Source organism: Euprymna scolopes, chromosome 10 (genome assembly GCF_053919585.1).
Source record: "Euprymna scolopes isolate OS-2025 chromosome 10, ASM5391958v1, whole genome shotgun sequence".
Classification (NCBI taxonomy): domain Eukaryota; kingdom Metazoa; phylum Mollusca; class Cephalopoda; order Sepiida; family Sepiolidae; genus Euprymna; species Euprymna scolopes.
The window spans coordinates 161,915,223-161,936,830 of NC_136491.1; the positions used below are offsets into that span (position 1 = coordinate 161,915,223).

The 21,608-nt window shown below is 32.0% G+C and overlaps 1 protein-coding gene across 12 annotated transcripts in view; it reads left to right on the forward strand.

Annotated features, from left to right (window-relative positions):
- Positions 1–21,608, forward strand: part of LOC145286342 (microtubule-actin cross-linking factor 1, isoforms 6/7-like) — a 770,369-nt gene that overhangs the window by 642,994 nt on the left and 105,767 nt on the right. For 8 of the 12 annotated variants that reach the window (XM_080135266.1, XM_080135265.1, XM_080135270.1 and 5 more), the window contains exon 37: positions 515–565. The exons of the other annotated variants lie outside the window; for them this stretch is intronic. In XM_080135266.1, the coding sequence (XP_079991392.1) occupies positions 515–565 (51 nt within the window). The remainder of the gene's footprint in view (positions 1–514; positions 566–21,608) is intronic. 12 annotated transcript variants of the gene reach the window in all.

Sequence of the window (21,608 nt, forward strand, 5' to 3'; positions counted from 1 at the left end):
GTAGAAAAGTAACCTATCTTGCCTTTGGTAATATCTATTTATTTGTTTTTTGACAACTTTTTCATACCTCTGTAGATTGTAATGCAAACCCGTATTCTTAAATTAATAATTTCTCGAATGTAAAAATATTTTTCTTTTATAAAAAATCTTGAACATTCAGAAGTGATTTGTAATGATTGATAAAAGAAGCAGAAATGTAAGGAGGCTTGTCAGCTTCAAGAGAATATCACCTGTTGTTGACAGTGGTCGATAACTGATAATGACTCGTAATAACTTCTAATGAGTAAATCATAGCATATTACTTTCCCTTATTGACTAAAACACTTTCATTTTTCTTTTCAAACCTTATCAAAATGCTAAGCAAAATGGAAGTGTTGTAAAAAAAAAAAAAAAAAAAAATGATTTCTATTTCAGCAAACGGGATTCAGCCATTTTGTTTCTCTTTAATTCTTTCCCTCAAACTTATTTGATTTTCGATTTTCATTGTTATCCTGTTATCTTTTTGTGGCCTTAGAAGAAACCTGTGGACATGGATACTCGAATAAACCAGTTACTGCGAGTGAAGGTATAAGTTATATATATACGTATATATATCTACATACATATATTAAAACCTATATGGGCATGGATGTCAACTTGCTTTCTCATTGTCTCCGTTTCTTCTCAGTTTCTTCATCATATATGCCATCTCTTTAGGTCTCTCTCTTTTTCTAGCTAGATTCTTTATTTTTTTAAATGCATGGTCATTCATGTTAGTCACAAAATAATAGGAAATTATTATTTGAGCATCATCTGTTTTTTTGTTGTTTTTTCTAATATTTGTTTAATATGATTGTTCGACTCTTCATTTCTATTTGTTCTAACACACAATGATTAACAAGACAACTAAAATCCCAATGTATAAACATATTAGGGTTTATTTACATTAAACAATAATATACCACAAAATACATGTCATTTTTTTTTCTAGTTGGGGATGGGGCATCGTGCTGGATGCCAGATATTTGCCTGCTATCTAATACAATTCAACTGAAAGATTTTAAGATTCTAATTGTCTCTTTAAGTACAATTGTTTGTATCTCTCTTGCATTTGGTTTATCGGGCATATTTGTCTCAGTTTGTTTTTGAAACTCTTTTTCATGAGTCTGGTTTCTCCTATATGTGAAGAATAATGAAAAGTGACATCTCCCCACATTTACAGACTGCAGGTAACTGTCTGACAAGTTTTACTTAAAAAATATGTTACTTATCAGGTCTGGATTTATAGGCAATGAATGTTATCACATGTAGGCTTGGCCAAGAGAACAGAAAATTATCCCTCATGTTGTGCCTTTTCTATTTGGTAAACTCATGACTGAATCAACCAATGAGAAACTGCATCATCAGCACGTGATCTATCTATCCATGCAAAGAAAAAACATCTTACAAGCCCAGCAGATGTAAATAATTATTTTTTAAGTAATAGTAGATGATATTCAGACTGAAAGGCTTTTAGATACTCTATTATACTTTCTTAACTCCTTAAGACAGCTTGAACTATCTCTGTGACAGGATGCTAGTCTATTGTCTGTTATACGTACTTACTAGCAAAATTGTTACCCATTTATACATCTTGGACTATTTATTTGCAGTACCTGGTATTCCTAAACGTTCATCAATCTAAGTGTTGACCAGGTTCAACGTTGCTTAACTTTAATCACTTGACAGAACCCGTATGTCAATGTGATTTTAACAGTAGTTCGAATAATCAAAACAATAAAATTATCTCAAAATTATTAAATGAAACTTAGATTTTAAAATTCCAACATTAAGATTTAATATTGATATTTATTAAAATCGAATTTTTATCATATCTAATTTCTGACATCAATATTCTGGCATGATTGCATCTTAATAAGTTTTCCATGTTTACATTTTGAAATTAACATTTTATATACAAATATTATTTTAAGTGCCTGCATTTCATACATGAAATACATAACATTAATGTTGAACAATGTCTACTTATCTTGTTCCTTGCGGCAATTTCATGCTTATATAATTCTCAATGCTTGAATTTTGACAATGAAAGATAACATTGTTTGTTTTTTGTTTTCTTACTATTTGGTTATTTGTGTTTTATTTATATGAAGTTTTCTTCTAAAATAAACACTTATTTATATATCTACATACATTTAAAATTATTTTAATTTGTAGTTTATTCAGGTTGTTAAATGTAATTACTAGAAATTTCTAGGCTTTATTTATTTTTTTAGATTAAAGAAGTGTTTAGTTACTTTTTTTGACTCTTGGGTTTTGTTTGAATAAATAATATTGGATCCACACCCAAATGCAAGAAAATACTTGCAAATAAAAAATTAGAACCAATCATATTATTTTTATTGACTGAAATTGTTGTCTGCACAATAATTAACAAGAACACGGAAAGTAAAGATATACAATAATATATTAGGAAGAAAAGTTATATACATATTTACATGTCTTCAGATATACTTCAGTTGGAGATATTCCGGCAGGTGGCGTGTTGCATGTCTTACTGGAGGCAGCATAAGCGACTTACCTATTTGACGGTCGTTGCCGGACTCCCCCGGTATTGGTGATTGATACCTTTATATATCTCACTCACCCGCCTATGTTAATTCGTAGGCGTCTCCACAATAGAAATTATGAATGATTTTTTTACTTAGATTGAAAAGGGCAAAGAGTCGGAAATTTTTCCCTCAGCACCAAAGCCAACAGAGTCTCGCCCATTGTTGAGATGGCTTTGGTTCTGTATAGTTCTAGAAGATCCACCCTCTCAGGCTTTGCTTCCTCTTTTTGAGAAGGGATTTGTTTATAGTTAATTGCATAAGGCGCCTCTACCAGAGAATACCGATGAGGTTTCTCATGCATTTTTTGCAGGCTAGAGTGCTCTTCCTTTCAGATGCTGGCTCTTCTAATCCCATTTCTTAACCATTGTCACATCATCCTGCCGTGAAAAGAAGATAAGAATCGAAAATAGCAGAAAAGGGATTTTTTTAATCTTTTATAGAAATAATTTTTAACTTATCTTCCTTAATCTTGAAACTATTTAGACTTAAACCAATTTTTAATTAACCGCAAACAAATGAAGTGCAGAAATTAGTCATTGGATTTATGACAATCTGTAAACTTATGTACACTATTTTATCTTTTTTTTTTAAGTTTATCTCAAATATATTGTAACCTAATAAAAATAGGCTTGTAACCTAACTTCCAATTGTTATTCATACGTTAATAAACTTTGAATTAAAGCTTATATTGTTTTTATAACATTTTTCCATTTGATACAACTTTTGTATAAACATGAAATTGCGGTATAGAACACAAAAGAATGAATTATCTTTCATACATTAATATCATTGTTTTTTTGTTTTTTTACATTGTGTATTTTATTTTCAAACACTGCAAATAAAATGTTGTTTAATCATTTTGATTATTTGCATGAATTTTAAATAATATTTATCGATTCGAACTAATGATAATGAAACGAAAAATGAAAACGAAATAGTTTTTATTTTACATGAAAAAATGAGAATCTTTTATTTTTAATTTAATTTCATTTTTTATCAAATTTAATTTAGTTTTGTCATTTAGTTTTATTTGACCTGCATATTCTGCCATTTTTTTTTTCTTGCATGAAGCTGCAACATACAGATCTTTTTTTTTCTTTTCAACTCGTATTTCTCTTCATTTACTGCATTTGCTATGATTTCTAGCATGTCTAGAAAATTGTTTCTTTTTCTCTATTATATTGTAATTTCAATTATTTTTTTTACTGTTTTTATTCTACTTTTTCCTTGCACAAATCGTTTTATGTTTTGAATGTTTTTCTTTCTTAATATTTCTGGGAAAATGTTTTCGATTTTCTCAGAATTTTGTTTTGTAATTCACATCTGAATATTCTTTGATTCAATTATAGATTAACAACTCTGTTAAAAAATATTTTTGTTTGAAAAATTTTTTGTCAGTAATAATTGTCATAATTTCATTGACATTTATAGTGATTTATTCATTTTTGTTTTAAGTGTTTTCAAAGTAGACAAAATGATTGATTTTGATAAAAATGAATATTTTAATTAAAAAATTCATAGTTCCTAAATTTCAAGTAAATATCTATTTAAGACTTCAAATGACCTTTCGAGTACAATGATGAAATTTTATGACAGTGTGGCTCATATCACAAACAGAGTTTTTCAAACGTTTTGTTAATTTGTAATTGAACCATTCTTTTCTTGATCATTATAAAATAATTTTTTTTTTTTTAATAAATTCAATTAAATAAAAAAAAAAATGATTGAGGAGGTAGGCGTAAGATTGTATGTGTTCTGTTTTTCCCATGCTGGTTGTCCCCTTCTAGGTCTGCTCTATACAAGTAGGTGTACTATTTGAAGAGCCGGAAACTTGTGGGTGCATTTGGGTGCTTTTGGCCTTAAATACTGAAATGTTTATAAATTTTGAAAATGGGGGGCACATTTCTCAACAGTAACAATTTGGTGTTTTTTTTTTTTTGTTTTTTTTTTTTTAATATAGTCATGTCATAAAAAATGCTTATTTCATAAATGGACCAATTTGTTTCTGTTTTTTTTTTCTAGTGAATGATTACGAACTTTTAGAATTCCTACAAGAAACAATTATTTGTTTTCTTTTAATTAAAAAAAAATCTTACTACATGATATTGTGGTGCTTTTACATCGTAGTATACATATGAAATAGTTTCATCTTTAATTTAAGTAATATGAAAGGGGAAATAATTCAAACTTTTTGAGGGGTGAAAGGGGAGGTAAATGTATAAAATTTGTATAATCTGCTTTTTTTTCAAATATGAACGTAAACGATATGAACCTAGAAGAGCTGGAGGGGGTTGTTGTTGTTTGTTTTTGTTTTGTTTTTTTAAACTAAAGATATGGGCAACTTAATTAATTTTTTTGCAAGAACACACTTATTTCAGGTGCCGAAACCTGCATTTGTAGGATTTATCGCAAACATAATTAGAAACAACACATTTGTAGCAGGCAGCAGCAGTCAGCACACACAGAGACAAAAAAGAAAAAAAAAAAAAAAATTCCCTGCCTAATGGACACTGGATACTGTCCCGTGTCCATTAGGCAGGCGATTTTTTTTTTTTTTTTTTTTAAATCCAAAATGTCACTCAAAGAAGTGACAAAATTCCTACCGGAAGTTTTGGAGCCGAAAATTCAGAAAGATAGCTCTGGAAAATATTTTCGCACATATTTCAGATATGTAGTAGTACCAGTTAAAAACCTTTTTCACGTGATAATTTTATTAAAATATCATGGTTAGGTTTAAAAAAAAATAGTCGGTGTGTGTATTACTGTACACATAGATTCGAAAAAGTTGTCAAAAAACAAATATATAACAAATAAATGTTATCAAAGGTAAGATAAGTTACTTTTCTACCAAACTGGATACATTTTTTTTGTTTTTATTCAATGTAACATGTTTATTCAGCTCGAAAAACATGCAGTGTTTACCGATGTATTGGAAAATTCAAAATGGCGCCCGACATGGTAAGTTTGGGAAAAGGTATTATAAATAATAAACTAGACAAAAAAAAAAAAAACACCGAGTATATGTCAACTTATATCACGGTAACATACAATGAGCGAATTTCTAACAGTATTTTGTCTAGTTTATTATTTATAACATCTTTTCCTGAACTTACCGTGTTAAAGAGAGTGTCGGGCGCCATTTTGAATTTTCCAATACATCGGTAAACACTGTATGCTTTTCGAGCTGTTACAGCATGTTACATTGAATAAAAACACGAAAAATATATCCAGTTAGGTAGAAAAGTAACTTATCTTGCCTTTGATAACATTTATTTGTTATATATTTGTATTTTTGAGAACTTTTTTCGAATCTGTGTACAGTAATACAAACCAAAAAAATATATTCGGTGTTTTTCTTTACCATAACATTTACTTTTTAATTAAAAAAAAAAAAGTTGCCGCGGCTTTATTTTTAAATGTTTTCATCTAATGCAAATATCGTGTATTCGTTGGTTTTAGTATCGTAAATTAATATGAAAACAAAAACGATTCTCTTAATAGTCGCGAAAAAAACTACATTTGTTATTATTAATGCTATCAATTTTGTTACATAAAAAATCGTCGCAGTTTTCTTTTTTAATGTTTTGATTTAATAAAAAAAAATATCGCGTCTTAAATTATGGGATGAGAAAATGAACGAATCTTTTAGTAAATGAGAGTTGTCTCCCTCTGCACAGTGACAAACTGTAAAAGAGTGCCTACAACATATATTGTTCACATGTTATTTGCTTTTATATCAAACTACGGCAACACCAAACAAACGCTCACTATTTTTATTAAGTTATTCGTTAACCTTATTTTTTATCCTTATAGGACTATTTTATGTTGCTGTATTTTAATATAGCACAAACGACATGGTGACACCAATGATGTTATCTTGTAATATGTAAAGTTTTAAATGCAACAAAACACAAAAAAATTATTTGTTATTGAAACACATCGAAATTCTAATGAAGTACTCGCTCTAAAAATTGATTTATTTGAGAAAAAGATTTTTTTATGGCATGAGTATAGCAAGTATTAAAATGTGCAAAAATAATTTCTTTGAAAAGTTATGTCCCCTTGAGTTTTTTTTTTTTTTTTTTAATATCTTCTTGTGGGTGTTTCTTCTTTTTTTTTTTTTTTTTTCTTTAAACGTGTACCATTGTTTATTTTTCAGTTTTCTTTATCCTTTGTTCTCCGATTTTGTTATTTTGTGTTTTATTTTTGCTTACATAATTAAAAAATGAATGTGCTGCAATCTTCTTGTGGCCCCTGCATATTTCAGTAAGTCCTCATCTTGTAGCTTGCTTATGCCAAAATATAATACTTCTATATGAAGTCTCAGATTTTTTAGTCAAAAATAAAAAATATTATCAGTGTCACCATAACTTGAAAAGCTATTTCTATGCATGTAAGCATCTTTGTAATAAGTTCTGTCAGTTGATCAGCCAATCTGTAAACTTAAGTTTAACAAAGGATTTTTGCGTGTCCGACAATTCTAAATTGAAAATAAGCATGTCAGACTAAAGAAAAAGTTTGAAATATTCTTTTCATCATGAAGGTGTTCATTCAATCCATACATTGGATGCCCATTTATTAAGAATAACGGTTCATGTTAAAAATAAAGTAAAAAAAACAAATTCTTCTCAATTATGTTCAATTAAAAATCTGATGGGACAGATCGCGAGCCTTCAAGAATAAACTTGTTTCAAAATCCAAACCTGTTCCAACCATTTTTTTTTTTTTTTTATAATGATCTTTAAATTTAAAAAAAAAAAAAAAACAGGAAAATGCTTAAAAGCAATCGGTGTGTTAAATATTATCATCCATCGTTAAAAGTAACAAACTTTTAACAAAATTCTCCTCCTCTTCATGACTTTTTCTATTTTTATCATTTATTATTTTGGGGAGGATGGGAGGGGGCTAAATACGGTTGGTATTCTTTCTCTAGATTTGCATGCAAGAACAAAAAATATCAACTAATGATTTTCCTGGGCCCCCAAAATCAACAGAGATTAGACCATTCTTGTAATGATCCGATCCCTGTTGATTTAGCAGCAGGAGTTTAGTTCTGTGCAGTTCAAGGAGGCCCACCCTCCCAGGCTTTGCCTTCTCTCTTTAAGAAGGGGTTAGTTTATTGCTAGTCGCCTGGGGCATCCTCACTGGAGAATGATGAAGGGGCTCCTCCTTGTGGGCACCGACTTCTCAATCCCACTTTCCGACCCTGATTTTTAAGTTCTTGCAGTGAGAGAGAATTAAACAACCTAACAATTTTCCATAAAGGTAATGCTGCAAATTTATTAGACATCACTGAAAAAATCCAGTTTATTCATTATAATAGCGATAACTTTCACAAAGATGGTGAACGCCAGTAAAGAACATGCTTATGTAAAGTTGCATGCAGCTTACATAACACTAAATACAACAAATGTCAGAGACAAGATTTCCAGGGATGTACTCTGCACCACAAGACTGGCTTTTGTCCATGCTAACATATCGTATGCCATTCAAGTATGTAGATATTTGATGTTCAAAATGGACTTTGACCTTACAAGTTTCACATGTTATTTTCTATCTCCCCCTTCCTTACGAGTCAGGAAAACTGGTTTGGTTGCTGATAAATGACTATGCAACAGATATTATTGGGTTGCTTGGTACTAGTAACATTCACCTAGTGACTTGACTCGTGTGCATATTTTTTATTTTCTTATTTTGTTCTAGCTGGATATGGAGTATCCTACAGGATGCAAGACATTTACCCACTATCTCATGCATTCTAACCAAAAGATCTTTTAAAATGTGATTATTTGTATCTCTCTTGCACTTGGTTCACCTAGTATATTTGTCAGGTAGTTTTAAAATTCTTTTCCATGATTCCAATTGCTCGTATAATTACTGGAATAATAGAGATTTTCCTAAGATTGCAGTTTCTTTTTATGTCGTACATAAATTACGTTGGTATTTCATTATCTTTTCACCTCTCAGCTCTGTTTGATCCAGCATCATTAGGGACACTAACTTCCACTGGGGTTGCTTGTTTATCTTCCTTGTCTCATATCACTGTCGGGTTTAATAACTTTTTAGGTACATAGCTGCAGGAATTAATACGCATCCACAACTATCCGTATGTAAGCATAGATACACACGTGTGTGTCTGTGTGCGCACATGCATACATATGAGTAATTGTGTGCATATAGATGTTTTTATATTATATGTAGTATCTATGTGTGTATATATATATATCTCAAATATTATAAAATAATTTTATATATATGCTTTCAACATAAAATAATTGCTAATACAATAAAGATATGTTTACTATTGTTAGAGATGGAGCATTATTATTATAGTTGAGGACAAAAATTAGGCGAATGCAAAATTACAAATTTGAATATTTTTTTCTGAGTACAACAGAACTGTATACTTTCAAAATAAAAGTTCTTTAAACCAAGTTTGTTTGTTTTTTTAACTATATTCTTATCAGAATATGAAAACCAGTATTTTAAAAATTCTAACATCAATTATTAAAATTTATTAGGAAATTTCTAGAAAATTTTGGTGACAAATTCGAAAATCTATTCATAAGATATTATAACTGTTATATGAAAAGTCTGATAATAATTCAATATGAATGAAACAAAGTAATTATTTTGTTACGGATTAATAGATGATTCAAACATTTATTCGTGCACAAAATTAATAATACATTCAAGCAAAACTTAAGCTAATATTAATTCGGATGTCAAAAATAGTTTCAAATGAATGCAGTAAATGACTGTTTCATCCACATGTGGATTTTACTACATTTATTTTGAATAATTTCTGACATCTGAATCGTAACTCGTTAGATTTGATGACTTCATATAACAGTTACATTTTCATATGAATAGATTTTCTATTATTATAAACTTTTTAAAGTTAATAATTGAGTTCTTCCGGTAAGAAAACGTTGTTTCTTTGAAACACCTGAGTTTAAAACACATTTTGTTTCAATTTTTTTTTTTTTTTCTTCTACACTTGAAAAATAATAGTCGAATTTATAAGGTATGTAATTTTGCATTTGCTTATTTCGTTCTTATATATATACTAGCAGGGAGACCCGATGTTGCCAGAGATTGAATGATGATGAATGAATATTTTGCACTCCTATATTTTTATTGTCATTGAAATCCGTGAAATCGCCCAGGAGGAAGCTTCACATGCCTCCATGCGGTAACTTAGTCCAAAATATATGTTATTCTACATTGCACTCTAGAGAACCTAATGTTTCTTTTATAAAATCATTTTATATAAATTCTTTCCAGTTAACAAAAAAAAAAAAAACTTAAGAAATTTATGTGCGGAGTTTGAACCTACAGACCACGTCATGCAAAAAAAAAAACATGCCATCAATTTACCCATAGTAGGATTTTCACGGCCCGTTGTTCTATCGCTGTTGCTAAGCAACAACATGGAAAAAATGGCTTTATCAATGATAAATAAATTAAAATAATGGTTTTGATTATCGATTATTGGTAATTATCAGGGGTATTCTAAAACAAAACTTAACTAAGATCACTCTCAGACTTATACACTAAAGTTCTGTAAATTTTAAAGAAAATCTGTTCAGCCATTTCGGAATCTATAAGGAACATTTATATAATTGTAGAGATATAAATAAATGACAAAAGTCTATATTCCAAATTTCATGATGTTAACCATCTAACAATTTACTCCTTTAATTCCGTTGACACCTACAATTCTTGACAGCAACTGTTTCGTAGTGCAAAATCATTCATTTAATTATATCAATCAATGAATCTCTTTTGCCCTTAACTTATCAGAAGTAGTCCTTCCATCCATCCATCCATAACCTTGAGCCCGTGAAGGGACATAGACCATCCACAACTTTGTAGATTCTTTTGTAGCCAGGAGTTCTTTTTTGGGGGTGAGGGTGTTGGCCCCACACTCAACATCAGAAGTAGTAGCAACTATCACTCAACTAAAAGAAAAAATGCATTTGGGCATATATACAAAATCTGAAAATTGGAAGAGAAGTTGAAATAACCTTATTTATTTTCGGATTTTGCATTTATGCCCAAATGCATTTTATTTTCTTTTGGTGAATTGATAGTTGCTATTTCTTCTCATGTTGGGTGTGGGACCAGCACCCCCACCCCGAAAAAAGAAGGGCAAGATAGATTCATTGATTGATTGATATAATAATTAAATGAATGATTTTGTGCTACAAAACGATCACTGTCAAAAATTGTAAAGGAATAAATTGTAAGATAGTCGACAACATGAAATTTGGAATATAGACTTTTGTCATTTATTTGTAATATGCTCTGTAATCACATTGAGCTTCTTAAATTAAGGATTTGTATATATAAAAGGTGAAATATAATTGAAAAAAATCATTTCCACATATATATAAAATAGCAATTATAAAAGAGATAGTTATATGTTGGTATTTGTGATAAGGAGGCATAGTAATTGAGGAATGTATTATATGCTCTTTATACCTAGGTATTTCGAAACGCAATGCTTCTCATCAGAAAAGGTGCTTATATATATTATTAGTATACTTTTGTTATTCATATGAACATTAATGGCATACATGTTTTAGTTTCAATTTCTTTTGAAATCCAACATCATTATGCCAAGATCTACTAATGAACAGTTCATTGGAAGATTTCTGTTCAATGATGTGCGATTCCTAAAAAATATACTATAATAACTCTGTCATTAAGCACTTTTTGATAAATACCAGAGTTTCTTTGGATTTACGTCTAGATAACTTTGTAACTGAGTTCAAATCCCTCAACTAGCAGTAATTATCACTTCCTGCATTGATGATTGCGAAAACATGAAACACTAGTGTCTGTAGGTATACAAATAATTATTAATATTTATAATTATATATGATGAAAATTGTGGAAATGATATTTCACAATATATATATATATATATATATATATATATATATATATATATATATATATAGACAGAGTACAAAATAGACTTTGTGGCTTAGTGGGGGATGCCCTTTTCTCTACCCTGCAACCTCTCTCCCACAGAAGAGACATTGCGAGCCTATCCTTGTTTTATCGTTATTTCCATGGCAGGTGCTCGTCTGAACTCCAATCTCTGGTCCCCCCTCACCAATCTTTCACGAAAAACACCCGTCTAGCTGAATCCACTGTGAAAAATTCCCCCCACTCTATATAGGTGCCTAAATCAAAACGTGGATTCCATGAACAAAGCTTCTTTCTTAGAACTGCACGCCTGTGGAACTCTGTTCCGTCTGCCTGCTTCCGTCCGGACTACAACTTGGATGTCTTCAAGTCCAATGTTAACAAATTCCTAATGAACCGCCCCCTTAATTAAACACTTCATCAAATCTCCACACTAACGTAATGTACTTGCCATAACCCTTATCCCTGAGTGGCTTCCGGGCCTTGATAAGTGGTGATCACTGTAAAAAAAAATATATATATATAATCTCGTGTATATTTAGGCAGCATTTTTTCATTCAAACAAACCTTGTTTAAGACAAGAGAGCTTTTCTTTAGTTATACCTTTTTAAAAATTTTTCATTTTTCGGGGGGGGGGGGATAAATTAAAGGTATTTTTTTTATTTTATTCAATTTTCACCCCAAACAACGCATTGATGTAGGGGGCTACTATCGGGAACATAAGTTGCAGGGACATTATGGGAGATGAGCAGCAAGATGTCTGTTCACATTGCACTTGTACTTCTGCATGTCAGTACAGTTGGGAAAGCAGAATCCTAGATGGGAGTTCCAAAGCCTAGCAGTTCTGGGAAGAAACTATTGGAGTAGAAGACTTTCTTACACCTAGGGATCTCTCCTGTGTAGGGGTGGGATTCAGCTGCTTCTCGGGTTTGTTGGAGGTATTTACGTCGAGGGGGTACAAGTGCTTGTAGTTCGTCAGAGCATTCACTATTAAAATACGTGTAGAACAGGCGTAGGGATGCAACATTTAATCTAGGGGATAGAGGCTGAAGCTTAGGTGATAGGTTAGGACCTATCAGGTTGGCGACTCTTTTAAACTCTATCTAGGAGGGAGACACTATTAGCAGATGCACCAGCCCAAATGTGACAACAATACTCCATGCATGGGCGAATGGTGTCCTTATAGAGGTACAGGATACTTTCAGGCATAAGTAGTTTTCTAGCACGGTAGAGAGAGCCCACTTTCTTCACAACGGCCTTAGTAATGCTCAGAATGTATCTGTTCCAACTCCTGTTCCCTGTGAACGTTAGGCCAAGAAGTTTAAAAGAAGTACTTTCAGGTAATGTGTTTTTGGCCATTGCTATTGGTGGTAGAGAAAGTTTCTTGAAATTAGTGAAGAAAACAAGCTTAGTCTTGGCAGCATTGAATGTGAATATCCATTTTTGTCCCCATTCCACTACAGATTGGAGGTCTTTCTCTAGTGTTTCTGTCATTTCCTTAGATATGTGTTCATTTGTTTTCCCCTTGTACCTGTTATAAAAGCATGGTGTTGTCAGCAAATATACCCATCTCAGAGATGTCCCATAGTTAGATTTGTCTCTGTGAAGCATGTCGCGCTTTTGTTGCTTTTTGTCTTTCAAGACATTGTCAGGAATGTGCGTGTGTGCGTGCGTATATACTGTTATGGCTATCAACTTGTTTTGAGAATGGCCACGATTCCTCTTTAGTCTGCTTACCACTGTGTACGTCTTCAATTGAACTTTGTGTACATACGTATATGCATACATATATACAGGTGGATTTTTATTTATTTATATATAAAAACGTTAGATCTTAAGTTAATTACCTATAAAGATTTAATTCTTACCAGGTTTTCTTGTAGATTTCTTGCTACAAATTTTGTTTTTCCTGTTCTGTTTCTTTTGAACTTGCATTAATTATGAACCTGTGGTACATTCAAGTTGTACAAAAAAGAAAACGATGAAAGAAGAAACAAGATCTTGTTTTTCGAAACAATAGTTGTTTATGACTTGCACTTACATAAATGGATTGTAAATCCGTTATAAACGGGGCACAGCGATTTTTTTTTCTTCTCTCAACAACACCTTAACCGGTTAAGCACAACTTGTCCAGCAATTGTCCCAGTTTCTGAAGCGATGATCCTACTTGAGGTCAGGATGCAAATAGAATTGTTTAGCAAACTTGGATAAAATCCCTGCAAGCATTTATGAGTTTCTTTTCCTTTCTGTTTAAGTATGCAGTCGCTTTTTTTTTTTTTTTTTTTATTTATTTATTTATTTTTTGTAGTTTTCTTCTCAACTTGACTAATAAATCATGCAGTGATTTGAAAGTAATCTTATTACTCTTATCACCAAATAGTAACAAGTAATACAACAATAGAAAATGTATCTTCCGGATTCAGTTTATTTCCTTCTAAGAAAAGTAAAACAAAATTAGATCAATAGAACAAGCAATAAAATAAAAAATGAAAAAAAATTTTAAACCATGTAATGGATTTAGTGTGTTCACTTTCATTAACACATTAAGAAGGTCTGAATCAATACCATTATTTTCTGGACAGTAAATGCTGAGGCGCTATTGTACATCTTGTAACAAATCTGTAAGATGCATACCAATGAAAGCATTAATTTTCAACGAATATTTCTAGTTTAATATAGAAAAACATGCCGTTCTCTTGAATCAGATCTAGATGCTTATATCAAAACTTTTCCTAGCAGTGGAGAGTGCCCTACTCTTTGGTGAATAGCTAGTCATTATTAATAATGATTACTAGTGATCTGTTACCAAAGTGCTTAACAAACAAAGGTCGCTGACATAGGGAGCCATCCACCTGTTGAGGTGTGTGTGTGTGCATATTTCTGGTCAAACAATGTTGCAGCACACACAAACCATGAAAGCCAACAAACCGGAAGTCTACGATTCAAGTTCGGATGTCTTCAACTTATGAGCCCAAATGAGGGAAAAACTCGAGTCTTGGACTTGTTTGCTTCTGATTTGCTAGCTTTCATGGCTTGTGTGTGCTATGACGTCATTTGACTGTGGAAATAATCATCTCATATTCTGAAAATTCTAATATGAGATAAAAATGGACAATATTTAAAAATATTTTTATCTACAACACTAGTGTTTCATGCTTATGTAATTTTAAGTGTAGGATATAACAGACTCCTTCAGTCTTTGACAGACTATGGATACCCACGTAGGGGTGCCTGCACTTGAAATTTTTGTGGCAGGAGGTGCGCAATCTCCAACCACACCTCTCCTGAGTCGACATTGTTGAATACCAGTGGCCAGTGAAGTGTATGTATAAAACAACTGGAAACAAATGCCGAGATAAGCGGAGAGCACATACAGCACCTAGAACTCCCAAATGGTCACCCATCTAGTACTAACCAGGCTCAACGTTGCTTAATTTCAGTGATCTGACAAGAACTGGTGTGTCAACGCAATTATGCTGTATAGTGTAGGATATAATCACTATGAATCAAAAGATTTGAATCCAGTTGAAGTCACCTGTGACTCTGTATTCAACCCCCTAAGATACCATCAATTAACATGGGAAAGGAGATAATTTAAATTCCATATTATATCAAATCGATAGATATATGCAGTAAGCATAGTTATATAGGTGTCAGCAGTTTCGTTTTTATAATGCTTTATCAATACTGAGCATACTTCTATTGTATTAGGATAAAATCAAATCATTATTTTATATTACTTGAAAATATGTGTGTGTTTTTATGGGAAAATATATTAATTCAATTATATTTTACCTTTATTTATACTAATCTTTTGATTTTATAAAGCTCGATGTAACTACAGAGCATATACAAATAAATGACAAACCGTCTTATACCAACTTTTCAGATGTTAACCATCTTACCGTTTATTTCTTTAAGTATGTTGAAATGCTCAATTTTTAACAGCACCTGTTTCGTAGTGCAGAATCATTCATGTAATTATATCGATATTTTCAGTTATTCCGCTCTTCACTCATCAGAAGAAAAGGAATTCATTAAAGAAAATTAAAGAATATGGGCATAATTACTAAATCTGAAATTGCAACTTCTCTTCTAATTTTAGATTTAGTAATTATGTTCATATTCCTTATATATATATATATCTCCAGACAAGTTTGATTAATTTACTGCATTAATTTATTGTTTGGCCTGAAAAACTAAAAGTTATCTGTTCATCGTTTATTTATTTTGGTTTAAGCTTGTTATTTTTAAATACTCTAAGTAAACATGAAAACGCTTGAATTAAATGAATAAAATAAATAAATGATGAATAAATTAAATCTTATCTTTCTCTGCCAAAACAATAAATTAGGTATTCTAAATAAACAATAGCAAAAAAACATTTTGATAATGATCACAAATGTTCGAGATATATATGAAATAGTGTTTCATGGTAAACAATTGATGATCCTTGAAATAACATTAAAACTATTGTGAATTCATGAGAGCAAATTAATTCAGCGATTGCAAAAAATGAATTAACTTACTGGCAAAATAATTTTCCAACGAAGGACAAAACTTTTTTGTATTTTTTATAGTTTTAAAGATTAAAAAAAAAAACTTTCAAGGCTCGCGCGCACACACACACACATATATAAAGCTTTTTAAAATGAAAGAACAAACGAACCGCTTGTGCATGCGCAGAGTGTAAAGTTTTTATCTGACCCTCCCTTCAAGCAATACAACATTTCTACACAAAATAATTGATGATTTTTTCCAATTTTTTAATATTATTTGGTAAAGATTCTAACAATAGCAGGTCCATGCCACAACGATGCGGATGACAAAGGTTTTTAGTGGACATACACACAAACAGGCATTTTTCCATTATATAATAGGACAAATGTCCAGCTAAAACTTGAAAAATACTCAACAAATACCCACAAAGTTAGTGTTTTTTTTTTTTTTAATTGACATAACCTTGGATGTATATCTAAATTTAAAAAAAAATATTATTTGGGAGTCAAACCGCCATTTACAGAACTTAATGTTATCAAGATGTACATCTTTTAATGTTCTGTAAAGTGAAATAATTCTGGGTTTTTTTTGTTTCGTTTTTGTTTGTTTTTTTTTTTTGTTTTGTTTTTTTCAGTTATTTCACTTATGCCGACTAAACCCTGTGTATCGCTTTATTGCAGGTCAATATTTTTTAAATTTTGAAATTGCTATGAAATGCAGAGAATTGAAATTTGGTACACTGGAAGAGCATAACAAGGTGTCTTATTTCTGATTTTTGTGGAATTGGAACAAATATTTTAAAAATTATGCTAATTTTTCTATTTTCTGGTAATTTTAAGTGTGTATCACTTTATTGCAAGTGTCTAAAAATGTATATTTTCGGTAATCAAACAATATTTTAACTTCATATTTCTATTTATATGAAATAAAGAACATATCCAGTAACAATATTAACCAAAAACATTATTTCACATTATTTTGTTTAAGGAAATATTTATTTATTAATATAGCTCCCATGCTTCAAAATCACTTTGAATAGCCTCTTGTTAACTGACGATGTCAATCGGCGGATTTTGAGATGATGTGAAATTTTTCTCCAAAGTTCATACTTCGACGAAAAATGAACACCTCCTTCATAAACTTTCATCTTTATTATTGACCAGAGCTACTCAATTGGGTTTATATCTGGAGAACAACGTGGGCATGTCATCAAATTTTCCCCACTAATGCGTTATAACTTAAGGCAGGATGTCGTAGCCTTGGCTGAGTCGGATACCTCATTTTCGTGCATAAAAATCAATTTGCGGTGATGCACCAATAGAAGATCATCAAGCCATGGTGACAAATGCTCATTTAAAAATAAAATATGATTCGCTTGTCAGTTTGACACCTTCTGGCACTCGAAATGGTCCATTTAGTTCATCACAGATTATTCCAGCCCCAAACATGACACCTCCACCTGTCTGTTGACGACGGAATTGATGAGGGGTAGAGAATCCAAGAGAACTCCAAACTTTGGCCCACCCATCTGATCCATCAAGGTTTGCTTTGGCATCATCGGTTAAAAGAACATTTTCAAAGTTGGTTTTCATGTATTTCTGAGCCCAAGCTAAACGTTTTTCCTAATGAGTTTGGTTTAAAACTGGTGTTGCTATGGGCTTAATGCTTCTTGCAATTTCGTTTAAGACATTGCAGCGTGTCTTTCTGGACAATGAAGGTATTCCAGCCTTGTCAAATATAGCAACATTGATGCTGCCTGGCTGCTTGATAAGTTGATGGCAAATTTTTCTAACATCACAAGCAGAAACTAACTTTGTGTTTTTGTCCTTTTTTGGTTTGAAGTTTGGATTTTCAATGAATGACGACAATGTTCTTCGATCTCTTCCAAGCTCCTTGGCTAGATCTATGAGAGATAAACCTTCTGCAAGGCCTGCAACAACACATTCTTTTTCACGAGCTGTCAATCGACCTTTTCTAGACATTTTTAGACACATGCAATAAAGTGATACACATTTAAAATTACCAGAAAATAGAAAAATTAGCATAATTTTTAAAATATTTGTTCAAATTCCACAAAAATCAGAAATAAGACACCTTGTTATGCTCTTCCAGTGTACAAAATTTCACTTATGTGTTTTATAGCAATTTAAAAAATATTGACCTGCAATAAAACGATACACAGGGTTTAATTATTGTGTGTGTATGTTAAAAGAGAGGAATTGGCATGAAGAAGAAAGAAGAGTAAGCAAGTGTGGTAGAAAGAAAGATAAGTTATGTTACATTTTTTGTGCCAGGCAATGCCAGTTAACCTTGCTGGTAGTTATAAATAGAATAAATGGATATGCAAATGTAATCATAAATTTTCTCTGGTTCTTCAGACTAATGAGGGGTATAACTTTATTTTGAACAAGTACTGTCGTTTGACCATCATCTAGACAGAAATGATTAAACGAAGGCAATATGAACAGAGTATATATAAATTACAAAGTTTAAGGCATCCAACGTTTCTTGGCGCTTTTATTTGTTTGTTTTTCTTTGTATCTTAGCACGGTGTTTTGTTGGCGCTTTGTCAGAAAAGAAAAAACCGTGGGTGTGTAACAGACTCTATTTCCACACAAACACAAGACGTTTCAAGTTTTTTTTCCCAGCTGTTGTTTGTCCCAACTTGATTACCTTTGTCGCATACAAACCTCACTCTTATTAAACGTTCATGATAGTCAATGAATTCAATAGTGTTGCCATTTTGCTCGTTGGCAAGCAACTGGCTACGTTTTACATCCTCATATTATTTCATAGGCGTAAGCAGAAACCTTAAGCTTGTTTCTGTTTGCTTTTCTGGTGTACTTTTAATTATTCATTTCATTCATATTGTTATCTCTCTCTCTCTCTCTCTCTCTCTCTCTCTCTCTCTCTCTCTCTCTCTCTCTCTCTCTCACACACACACTTTTGGTTCTGAAAAGTTGAATAAAAGAAAGCCAGTTGAAATTTTATCTTTTGCCTCAAGCTATTAACGAAAAAATAAAATTATTTCTTTTCTTTCATCAATGCTATGAAATAGCTGAAGAAATGAAAAACAAAACAAAACATTAGACTTTGTAATAAGGATTCACTTTATCATATAAATATAGCTTAAAATGATCACCGACTTCTTGATCAGAAAGCGTTAGTGATCAGTTATGATGACATAGAGTAGAATGAAAGCAATTTTTCTGTATTTCCAAAAAAAAATTTTTTTTTTTTTTTTTTTTTAATTCAATTTTCACCCTAAACAAGGCACAGTGCTACTTTGAAGTAGGGGGCTACTATCGGGGACATAAGTTGCAGGGATATCATAAAGGGAGATGAGTAGCAAGACGTCTGTTCACATTCAACTTGAACTTCTGCATGTCAGTACAGTTGGGAAAGCAGAATCCCAGAAGGGAGTTCCAAAGCCTAGCAGTTCTGAGGAAGGAACTATTGGAGTAGAAGGCTTTCTTACACCTAGGGATCTCTACTGTGTAAGGGCGAGACTTAGTTGCTTCCCAACAGAGTTTGTCAGAGGTATTTACGTTGAGGGGGTACAATTGCTTGTAGTTTGTCAGAACCTTCACCATTAAAGTACTTATACAACAGGCAGAGGGATGCAACATTTCATCAAGGGGACACAGGCTGAAGCCTAGATGACAGTTCAGGACTTATCAAGTTGGCGACTCTCTTTTGAACCCTGTCCAGGAGTGAGAGACCAGTAGTAGATGCGCAAGCCCAAATGTGACAACAGTACTCCATACATGGGCGGATGTTGGCCTTATAGAAGTAAAAGATACTTTCAGACATAAGTAGTTTTCTAACACGGTAGAGAGAGCCTACCTTCCTCGCAGCAGCCTTGGCAATGTTCTCAATGTATCTATTCCAGTTCATGTTCCTTGTAAATGTTAGGCCGAGGAGTTTAAAGGAAGTACTTTCAGATAATGTGCTTTTGGCCATTGCTATTGGTGGTAGAGAAGGTTTCTTGTAATTATTAAAGGAGACAAGCTTAGTCTTGGCAGCATTGAATGTGACCATCCATTTTTGTCACCATTCCATTACAGATTTGAGGTCATCCTTTAGTGTTTCTGCCATTTCCTTGGATATGTGTTCATTTGTTTTCCCCTCATGCCTGTTATAGAGAGTGGTGTCATCAGCAAATATACCCATCTCCAAAACAATTCTATCAGGGAGGTCATTTATGAATATCAGGAATAATAAAGGCCCAAGGATGGACCCCTGAGGTACTCCCGCATTTATATCATTGTTTAGATGTACGACCATCGAGGACAACCTGGATGTTTCTCTTAAGAAGAATTTAATTACATTATGTATTCTTCCAGTGATACCATATGATCTAATTTTCCTTAGAAGACCATCGTGCCACACCCTGTCAAAAGCCTTAAATATATCGAGGGCTACGGCTCTACTCTCCCCTGTTTTGTCTAATGAATGATATATTACAATCATTTTAGAAATAGAAAACAGTGGTTACTCGGTCTGTCATATGCTTCATTGTCAAGAAGTAGGTCATCATTTTTTATTAAATTTATATAGAAAAGTGAACCTACATTTCAAAATCAAAAAAATTTTTCAGGCATTTCTCGAGTGATGGTCCTAAGTTTTATGCATTCTTTAATTAGCTTAGTGGCCTCTGTCGATTGCTAACAGTTTGTGATCATGGTTTAATAAAGGGAAGAAATGTAATTGCACACACACCTGCAAAACATAGAATTTCATTTTTGAGGAATAAAGGGTAAAACAAATTACTGAAAAGCCTGAGAATCTTTGAAGAACTCTTATTATTTATTTAGACTTATTTTATTTTTTAAATATATACATAAAGTAGAACCCCGAGATATGATATTAATCCGTTCCAGGTTAGGATCGTAAGGGGTAATCGCTGTATGGCGGGGCCTAAGCAAAATTTCATACAGTACATATTAAAAATTAGTAACAAAATACAGTACAGTATATAATACACATGTATATAATCAAATAACATAAATACCACTGTAAGGCAGGGCAAATACCGTAACCAGGGCCCAGGAAAATATTGTATTCCACATCGTATCCTGAAAACACCATATCCCAGCACTCTATTGTGTATATGTGTGTATATATATATATATATATATATATATATATATATATATATATATATATAAAAACTACTTCATTTACTCACATAAAATTAATATACGAAAGTATAAATTTATGCGTAAATTTTAAGTAGTTACTTCAAAAGTGCTCAATACGTAGGTAGAGCTAGTTAGTAATTTATAAAATATATATGGCGATTAAGCTACACTGAATATTCCGTGTTTCATCCACTCTAGGAGTCTTCAGACGTATGCGCAAATTTTGTGGTTGTCTGTCGTTTTTCTATTGAGATTTTAGTTAACCAATCAGCTTTCTAGTATCCACCGCACCCTTCCTATCAGCCAATGAACATGCGCTTACAGGACAAAGACCCATTTGACCTCTGGTTGACCTGTTTCTTTGTGTGTGCTCTATTTAGCCTGGATATCTAGTGTCTTGACCTGTTTTTATCAAAAGGTCTACTGTTTTATA